The sequence below is a fragment of the Raphanus sativus genome, unplaced genomic scaffold, assembly GCF_000801105.2.
Source record: "Raphanus sativus cultivar WK10039 unplaced genomic scaffold, ASM80110v3 Scaffold3770, whole genome shotgun sequence".
NCBI classification, from domain to species: Eukaryota; Viridiplantae; Streptophyta; class Magnoliopsida; order Brassicales; family Brassicaceae; genus Raphanus; species Raphanus sativus.
The window spans coordinates 1-9,836 of record NW_026619074.1 but is presented as its reverse complement, the minus strand read 5'-3'; the positions used below and the strand labels follow the sequence as shown (position 1 = coordinate 9,836).

The 9,836-nt window shown below is 37.0% G+C and overlaps 2 protein-coding genes across 3 annotated transcripts; both read left to right on the top strand.

The window, feature by feature from the left end:
• The first annotated feature begins 1,779 nt into the window (after window positions 1-1,779).
• Window positions 1,780-3,673, top strand: LOC108810537 (uncharacterized). 2 transcript variants are annotated; one of them, XM_018582644.2, is made up of 3 exons: window positions 1,780-2,209; window positions 2,305-3,024; window positions 3,101-3,673. In XM_018582644.2, the coding sequence occupies exons 2-3, from the start codon at window positions 2,923-2,925 to the stop codon at window positions 3,533-3,535; spliced, it is 537 nt and encodes a 178-aa protein (XP_018438146.1). In that variant the 5' UTR covers window positions 1,780-2,209; window positions 2,305-2,922; the 3' UTR covers window positions 3,536-3,673. The 2 variants fall into 2 exon arrangements, with proteins under 2 accessions (XP_018438146.1, XP_056857572.1); XM_057001592.1 differs by having other exon boundaries at window positions 1,780-2,742; window positions 2,912-3,024.
• Window positions 3,674-8,111: 4,438 nt separating this feature from the next.
• Window positions 8,112-9,700, top strand: LOC130506896 (DNA topoisomerase 3-alpha-like; the record flags this gene model as incomplete). The annotated part of the gene is made up of 7 exons (XM_057001593.1): window positions 8,112-8,490; window positions 8,577-8,755; window positions 8,837-8,909; window positions 9,003-9,128; window positions 9,224-9,345; window positions 9,428-9,500; window positions 9,581-9,700. Coding segments are annotated over exons 1-7 (990 nt in total), but the record flags the coding sequence as incomplete, so codon positions are not given.
• Window positions 9,701-9,836: the final 136 nt, after the last annotated feature.

Here is a 9,836-nt window from a genome sequence, read left to right as displayed (position 1 = left end):
AATGTAGTGATTTATAAAAATTCTGTTTGTCCAAGAAAAAATCATACTTCATAATGAGGTGGATATAAGAAACGAAGACAATGTTGTGGCGAAAGATCCCAAGAAGAGTTAAGCATTACAAAGTTACAAAAGACAAAATAGCAACAACAACAAAAGGCAGATCCCATACTAGTCAGACGGAGTGCACCACACAAACCTTAACTCAAAAGAGATCAACACACACACCAAAAAAGAAGAGAAAATGAAGAGAGGAATTGTCTCAACTCAAATTTGAACACGCTTGACATCAGTTTGTGGGACACTGATATCCTCCATTGCCTTTTCTCAAACCATCAGTTTGACCCTATCAAACACAACCAATATCAATTAATCACACTTACACTCGACCTAAAAGAAAATGTATAAATCTGAAGTACATGAGCGAAGGTGATTAATCGTTAAAACCAATCTATAAGCATTTCAATCTTTTGCTGATGCTAACATAATCAGCAGGTGTGGCAAAACGACACTTGTGCCATTTGGGTAGAGATTCTTAGGAAGTAAGAAGGAAAGAAGCTTACAGTTTCACCAGGAACGAAAAGTGTGAAAAGCTTTTCTTTTAGTGGTCAAAGTAACATGCCTGATCATCGGAAAATCTCACTTGCACAGGAGAACACTGATCCACTTTATTTCCCCCACTCCTACTTGTCCAAACTGCATGCTAGAAAGACTGAAAATTAGTAGTTTGTCCTATTGAAGCTGAGATAAACTTACAGCCTACGATCACTAAGTTTTATAGTTTACCTGGTCAGAGCTATTATCAATAGACTCTACCTTATATCTGTTTTTTTTTGCAGATAGTGTAATAACACAAAGTTATAGCTAGATAGTTTCCTATCCTACATACATACGGTAAGAGTGGAGAAGAACAGAAGGGAAGCACTTACATCGAAGGTGGACTTTAAAATGGGTATGATAAATGTTATTTGGTCCAATAAAGAAAAAAGCCCATCAATAATTTTATTATTGTTTATATTAGTGGGTGCGTCCTGCTGAAGATCATAGTGTCGTGTGCGAAGAGAAGATAGTTTATAGCCGGGCATCCTCGAGCGACTTTGACTCCTGCTACAGCTCCTGATAGTTGTGCTTTCTTCAATAACCCCGAAAGAACTTCCGAACAGAGGATGAATATATAAAGTGAGAGGGGATCCCTTTGTCTGATTCCTCTTGACGGAAGTACTTTTCCTTGCGCAGCGCCGTTAACCAGGTAAAAGTAGGACACCGACGTAACACAAGTCATGATCCAGGAAATCCAGACTTCATGAAAGCCAATGCGAGATAAGACGTTGCGTAGGAAACCCCATTTAATCCTACCAAACGCCTTGCTCATATCAGATTTTATAGACATACTGCACCTCACTTTTGCACGGAGTGCTGGAGGTAATGTAGAATCTCATGCGTTATCAAAACATTATCCGAAATGGAGCGTCCTTTTACGAAAGCCGACTGATGCTCTGAGATCAGGGAAGGAAGAAGAGACTGGAGTCTTCTCGTAAGGAGCTTGGCGATGATTTTGTAATGTGTATTACACAGAGTTCATATAGACTCCACCTTATATCTGTTTTATTTGCGGATAGTATAATAACACAAAGTTATAGCCATAAGTAAGAGCAGAGAAGAATGGAAGGGAAGCACTTACATCGAAGGTGGGTTTTAAGTATGATAAATGTTATTTGGCCCAATAAAGAAAAGAGCCCATCAAGAATTTTATATTTGTTTATATATAATAACAAAGTGGTAGTAACATAGTTCCTTACAGAGCAATCGTAAGAGCATCTTTATCGGTGTCCTTAGCCTGATTTCTAAGGATTATTGGGCCAAAATTAAATCAAAAAGGCTTAAATTACTAAGAAACGAAAGTAAATTGTCCTTATTTAAGAAGTTTTGTCGATGTTCCTTAGTGCCAGCTGGCTGAATGCGATTGGGTGTGGAAGTGGTGTAGGGCAATGTCGTTTTGCCTTCTGAAAATCAATTGCATGTTCTCTGGACTCTCTCTCTCTCGACACCGCCATAGATTGTGTGGTTTGCTGAGGATTGTTTGGTTTGCTCCCGATCTGTACCACGGAAGTTTCCTAGTCTCTCTCATCTCTATCTCTCTCCGACTCCGTCGGTTTCGAATCCAAATCATAATCCGTCATCGTCAGCGAGTTCTTCTGTTAGGCTGCCAACAGTGAGAGAACACGAATCGATTTCAAAAATTTGGGGCTTTTTACGAAGTTAAAAATGAAATTGAATCGATTTTGTTGTTGGTGTGTGTGTGTATAGCTACTGGTGAAGTTTTGGAGAGGTGGAAGGGAGAAGAGTGACAAGAAGACTATCGAGAAACGAGCAAGCAGGAGACTCTTCGCGATCTTTCTCGCCGAATCCACGCGAATTCCGTTGGAAACGAACTTCGAGTTCGCATTCGTCACCTGAAATCTGGTCTTTCGACGGCCGCTTCGCGAATCTGTCGAAGGTGGAAGAGGAAGATGATTGTGGAATCATTTATCAATCGTCTGTGAGAAATCGAAGGTGGAAGAGGAAGACGTTCATATGTGTCCTACCAATAATCAACAGATTAAGAAAAGTCTTTCACTTTGTTCCTTAAACCAAAAATAATATTAAAAAATGCTAAGGACTCAAAACCGATAATGATGCTCTAAGTGAAAGAATCCTTCTTCTTCGTCGTCTTCTCCCCCGATCATCTCAAGTTTCTCCGGCGAGGTATCTCCTTCCTGCAAATTTGTTCCCACTTCGTTTCCTAGCTGAGACAAAAGCGAGATAGAAATAGAGAACGAAAAAGATAGATAAGAGATAGAGATGAGCACGAGTTGGCATTTGGATTCTTAACCTTCAGTTCTGAGCAACCTATATGCTATTTTTATTCACCCAGGATCAAGAAGAATGGATAGAAGTGAAATTATCAATCAGTTCTTGAAGTTACGTGAGTCTTTTGCAAAGAAAGATTACAAACTCTGGGTGGATCTCTGGCCCGCTTTCGAAATGGTACTTTCTTTAAATCTCTTGGTATTGATTTTTCATGTTTGAGTACGTGCAGTGATAACAATTTCTTTTGATGCAGAACTTTAAAGACTTCGTGGGAAGGCATGGGAGTACACCTCTCCCTGACCCTGACTATGACTTTTTTGAGGGGTTTGAGCCCACTGATACAGAAGAATTAGTAGCAGAGTTTGCAAGCGCTTCATTACTACTACCTCCTCCTGTTAACAAGGCCCCACCACCACCACCTGTTAATGATTCAGCAGCAGCACCAGATGGTATATCTCAACGACTCTCTGAAGCGCATAGACTAGCTGAAGAAGCATTTGTCATGGTCAACACATTGTCCCTCGATGGTTCCATCAGGCTCAACAGAGACTCGGTTGCACATCTAGAAGGCTGTCAAACCAATATCACAGCAGCAACAGAAGCTCTACAATTGGCGACTAATCTTCTTTCAGAAGCCCGAAGTATCAAGCAAGATGAGTCGTTAACTGATCTTCTAAGTGATTTGTGATTTGTGATTTGTCTCTATCTGGTGTAATATTTGACTTCACTGGCTATCGTATAGTTGACACATCTAGTGTAATATTGACCGAAAGAACGTTTTGAATCCGGCTACTCTCTTAACATTTTGCTTTGGGTTTGTACATATATTCACTTCTATCTGTTACCATTTTAACCGGCACTTATATTGTCTCGGGCTCGGCTAGCTATGAGATCCTCTATAATCAATCTTGTTCTCAAGCTTCTGTGTTTGACTATACAACATCTCTTGCATGTCAGGAGCTAAATTCTACATTGGGACAGAATTAGCAGAATATGAAAACCTAGAAAGTCAGGTATATTTCATGTGTCGAATTAATTATAAAAACTTGTTTATAGTCTCATCTTTAATATAGGATAGATAGAGACTCATGATGATGTCTGTTTCGTTTGAAGCTTGTTGTTAATGACATGCCTACAACTCAAGACATGTGTTTGGTTGGTTCTTTCCTTGAGCTACAAGAAACCGTTCAGCAAAACGATTTTATCATTCTTTTACACACTTTTTCTTTACTGCTGTTAAAGTTTACTGTACAATCTTGACGTCTCTGCCATTTGTAAAAAACATACTCCTTCCGTTTTAAAAATATTTATATTCTGAAAAAAATTGTTTTTAAAAGATACATTTTCTGCCTCTTCTATGTATTATTTAATAAAAAATTATTAATTTTAAAAAGTTTAGTGGTATTTATTAATTTTTTATTGGTTAAAAATTATGAAAAATTGTTATTCACAAAAAAACAATGTAATTTTAATGTGTTTTCTTAATATATGTAAAAAATCTAAAATATGTTTGTTTTGAAAACAAAGGGTGTAGTATTTTCGCGATCCCAATGTGTTCGTCACTAACTCCTATACTCTTTTGGTTCAATGATCTTAATGAAATTCCAAATCATGACAAGATATCATAAAACAATTTAAAAAAAAACCAAATTCGAGACAATTACCAATCAAAGATAACCAACTATTCCCTCTTTATTCTAGTTCGATAGAGGCAGCCGTAACCTAGTAGCAGCTAGCTAAGGTGGTGGTACTACTTCGTTATGTAGAGGTAGAAAAAGGTCACGAAGAATTCTATTCTTTATCACTTTCAGAGTCAGTGTTGCTTCATTCTTAGCTTCTTTATCAAAGAGAGACTTCCACAAGCCGAAAAATGCAGGCTCTATCACTTCCCTCCTAAATCCATTCGCCTCTGAAACAGCCTTCCTGCCCCTCAGCTTCCCCTCTATCTTCTTCCAGTTGTTCTTCCATACTAAACATAAAGCTTCGGCCACATGCACATCTTCCTTCTTGTCTAAGAACCGGAACAAGGACATCCAGAGATAAGATCACATCATCAAAGTTCTCCAACACCCCGGAGAGTCTCACTTGGACTGACAAGCCATCATTACGATATACTCCATTCATTGGTTCGATATATTTGAAGTAGACATAATGAATCACACGAAGCACTCTTTCCAGCACGAGACTATTAGCATAGCTGTACCTTTTCGTATCTCTCCATAACTTAAAGCAGAACCATAACACAGTACGAATGTCATCACACAGCAAAAACATCGATTGAGCTACATATAGTGAAAGCTCAACTCCTACTCGCACAACCTCGTCTTTGAGCTCCTGCTTTGCAAAATATCTTCCTAAAATGTAAGGAGAATGTAATGGGAGTGACTTTATCTCTATATCCCAAGTCTCACCATCAATAGGCCTAAGCCATTCCCCAAGCATCCTATTTTTTATCTCTCTTGGTATTTCTTCTTTACCTTCTTCATCAAAGAGAGACTTCCAAAAGTGAGAAATGTTAGACTTTATTGTCTCCCTGGCAAACCCATTGCCCTCAGAAACATCTCTATCAGACCTCAATTTATCCTCTAGATTCTTCAGCTCTTGCTTGTATTTTCCAATAGCTGACAATAACAGCCTATCATCATAACAGCAATATTCTTTTACTCTGAGAACACAAACAAGGCGATGCAAAACTATGATTCCGCAAACGAAATCATTCCATGCTGTCTTGATAAGATCCCACTGTCTTGACTTGCCTTCACCTTTCTGATATAATAATACTCCATTTTTCGGTTTGATGTCTTTTGAGTAGATGTGATGAATAACGAGAAACAACCTTTCTACCACAGGACTCCGCTCTGGTAGTACATATTTCCACAACGCCAAGGAGATGAACAGCATAGTACGGATATCATCACACAACAAGTACATCGATTCAGCTACGGAGACAGATAACTCAACTCCTAATCTAATAACCTCATCTTTCATGTCCTTCTTTCCAAAGGCGCTCCTAGAAAACAAAAAAAAAATATTCAAATATTTTTTATGACTGATCAGCAAGCTAAGTAGGCTCTCAAATGGAACTAAGTATAACATCACTGACCCTGAAGCGTATGGATAAAATCTGAACGACGGTGACTTGCGACGGACAACACCGGAGGCCGATTTTGATTCCATCTAGGGCTTACCAATAGTCAAACAAAATAAATAACAATTCAGAACTGTATAATCAAATACAGTAATCATAAAAAGCGTTCACTAGAAAGGCAACTCACGTCGTCGTGATGTAGACAGCAAAATATCTGGAGAATCGTTTAAAATACTTAGGGCTGAACTTTTTTTGTTCTGTTTTTTTTTGCAGGAACTTATACAAGAAAAGGAGTTTTTTTAGTCGGCATAATTTGTAAATATAATGATGTTGGGTGTTGTTCAAAAAAAAGTTATGCTGGGTTTGATTTTTATTCTATTCACATGTTTCTGCGCATCTAGGACTTGGTGATAGACCTCATATATCACACATTCACACCATTGACATGCCTAAGGGGGGTTATTGGTACAAGAATTTCTACAGAGTTTGATGATTCCAAAAGTTTAGCAAATTTTAAAAGCCAAGAAGACTGAACAAATAGTTGTGCATAGATTTTCATTAACTGTTATTGAGTTATAAAGAATTTCATTGATTGTCTTTAGTTTTTATAAAGTAAGAAATTAATGATGGTAAAACAAATGGAAAGAGAATAACAATAATATATGCTATACTAGTGTTGGATTAAAACTTCTTCAACTATTTTGCTTATGAAAATTTGAAGTATTTTGTTTTCGAGAATTTTATAAGAAATCCAAGATTTATGAGTTTTCAAAGTTTTCACATACCTTTTTAATTTATAATAGAACACATGTTAATGACATGTACTTTTTTCAACACTTCTTAGTTTCGTAACTTTGGTTAATTACTAAAAAAATATATGCTCTTTGTGTTGGATTATTTTATGTTCCATCAGCTTTCATATAGTTTTGTAGTTATTTTGTTGTGTGTTTGTATATGACTGTTTTTATTTCATAGATTTTGAAAATCTTATGGATATACATGGTATTTCTAAAGTTGAGTCTCATGACTAAAAAAAAGAAAATTTACATCCCAATAACAATAAATTTTAATGGAGTTGCTAAATCAATGATATGTAAACTTTTCCAGTAATGAATGATTTTGAATGGAATTTACAAAATTTTACCCCAATAACAATAGATTTTACTAAGATTTCAGAAATTCTTTAGCCAATAATAATAGAATCTGTAAATTTTACAACTCCTCAAGAATTCTTCTACCAATAACCTCCCCTAAGTGAAGGGAAATTGTTATCGGGGAGATAACCGGGCTGAGCCTTTTAACCAAAACCAATTATTCAAATTGTAATTAACCTGAAATAGTTTGGTTCGGATCATTTCATCTAGGATCTAAGATATTATCTATTATGGATATCGTTTTGATTTTGGTTTTGGTTTCTATATAAAACTGATTGAATCAATTATGCATGTCTTTTTTTTTGATCAAAGAAATCAATTATGCATGTCTTAAAATTCAGGATATTAGAAAAATGACAGTATCACTACTCAAATTCGGGTTCAAACTTGTAAAGTGATAACCACATTAATATTGAACCACTTCAATCTATATTAGAAGTTTTTAAAGTTGTATAAATACATATAATTCTAATACTAAACTGTTATAAAATTGATATTGTCGCAACACGAACTTAGATTGGATAGGCAAATAAACAACCACATTACATTAGACTACTTTAAAATCTAAAATCTAAAAAGTCTCATATTGTAAATATATATATGATTTAAATATTTTATGGATATCCGAAATCGTAGTACCCGATCTATAACCGAACCAAAATTACTAGTTATCTATATGATATATAGAGATCCGATCCGAATATCTGAATGTCTAGTCTTACAATAGATATTCATTTTAGTCCATGAGTTGACTTTTTATCTCTCACTTACCAGTTCTTAATTATATCCCTAAACCATATTGTATATGATTAGTTAATTTTTTAGTTAATTACATTTTCTAATTATCAATATTCGAAAGACACCATTTAAAATGTGTCGGGCCTTTCATAAAAGGAAAACTTTGGGCCGGGCCTAAAACAATAATAAAAACAAATGGGTTTTATTTGTGATTTCGTACATTTTCCCATAAATATCGTAAGTTAAGACCCTTTGTTGTTTTCGAACAAAGTGACGTCCCGCTAGTAGAAGAATCCTCAAGGGCGGGAAAATTCGCCTCCTTAAAAAAATCGAAATTATTAACCGTTTAGGGCTTTTCCCCCGGCGATGTCGCGGCGAGGCGGTGGACCCGTGACGGTACTGAACGTGGCGGAGAAACCTTCGGTGGCGAAGTCAGTGGCTGGGATTCTATCCCGTGGAAGTTACCGGACTCGGGAGGGTAGGTCTCGGTACAACAAAATCTTCGAGTTCGATTACGCAATCAACGGCCAACCGTGCCGTATGATGATGACCTCCGTCATCGGTCACCTGATGGAGCTCGAGTTCGCTGATCGCTTCCGCAAATGGCACTCCTGCGACCCCGCGGATCTGTACGAAGCTCCGGTCATGAAACACGTCCCCGAGGTATTGATGACACGTCAGCTTTTATTTAGATTCGATTCGATTTCAACTTTTTTTTTTGGATTAGTTATGGTTTTGAGTTGGTTTAGGATAAGAAGGATATTAAGAAGACGTTGGAGGAGGAAGCAAGGAGGAGCGATTGGCTTGTGCTGTGGCTTGATTGTGATAGGGAAGGTGAGAACATTGCATTTGAAGTTGTGGATGTTTGTAGAGCTGTGAAACAGAATCTTTACATACGGAGGGCTCATTTCTCTGCGTTAATTGACAGGTTATTGAGGAGTGTGATCTCTCTTACTTACTCTACTTCAAACCATAGAATCTAGTCTAATGGTGTGTTGACATTTTCTAGGGAAATTCATGAAGCAGTTCAGAATCTCAGAGAGCCTAATCAGTTGTTTGCTCAGGCTGTTGATGCTAGACAAGTGAGTTTCTCCTGAAAGTCCTGTAATATGCCACTGTGTTAGTATTCTCTAGAAAATTTGTAAAGCTAATATTTTAATTTTGAATACTTTCAGGAAATAGACCTACGCATTGGTGCTTCTTTCACTAGGTTTCAGACTATGCTTCTGAAAGATAGGTTCTCAATTGACTCCACGGGTGATGAAGAGAGGAGTCGTGTTATAAGTTATGGTCCTTGTCAGGTAATTTTTAGGAGTCAATCCCATTATGTATATCAGAGTCAGGGTATCTGTTGTTTTTATGCTGCAATGTTGACATTTTTCTGCTTCAACTGCAGTTTCCTACACTTGGCTTTATTGTTGAGAGATACTGGGAGATTCAGGCACATGAACCAGAGGAGTTTTGGACAATCAACTGTTCTCACGAATCATCAGAAGGCCTTGCCACCTTTAATTGGATGTACTTTTACAAACTTCCATGCTTATTGTTGTTTCCTGGTCTATTGTCCTTGAATGTGGTGTTGATGTAATTTTTATTTCAGGCGTGGTCATCTCTTTGATTATGCTGCAGCTGCTATATTATATGAGATGTGTGTCCTGGAACCTACTGCCACCGTGAGTAAAACAAGAAACATCTTAATTATCTGAAAATGCATCTTCTACTTAATATTGTGTCTCTTATAATCTTATTTCAGGTAATGAATGTCCCTCATCCAAGGGAAAAATTTAAATACCCTCCTTATCCGTTGAACACCATTGAACTTGAAAAACGCGCTTCAAGATACTTCCGCCTGAGTTCTGAGCATACCATGAAGGTCAGAATTAGTCTGGTTCACTTAAGTTTCCTATGATATTTTTTTTTGCCTAGGACTGCATGTTTTCTAAAATTATCTAAATCCTATTGTATCTCGGTATATTTTTCTGGTTTCTTCTAGATTGATTCTTTCTGAA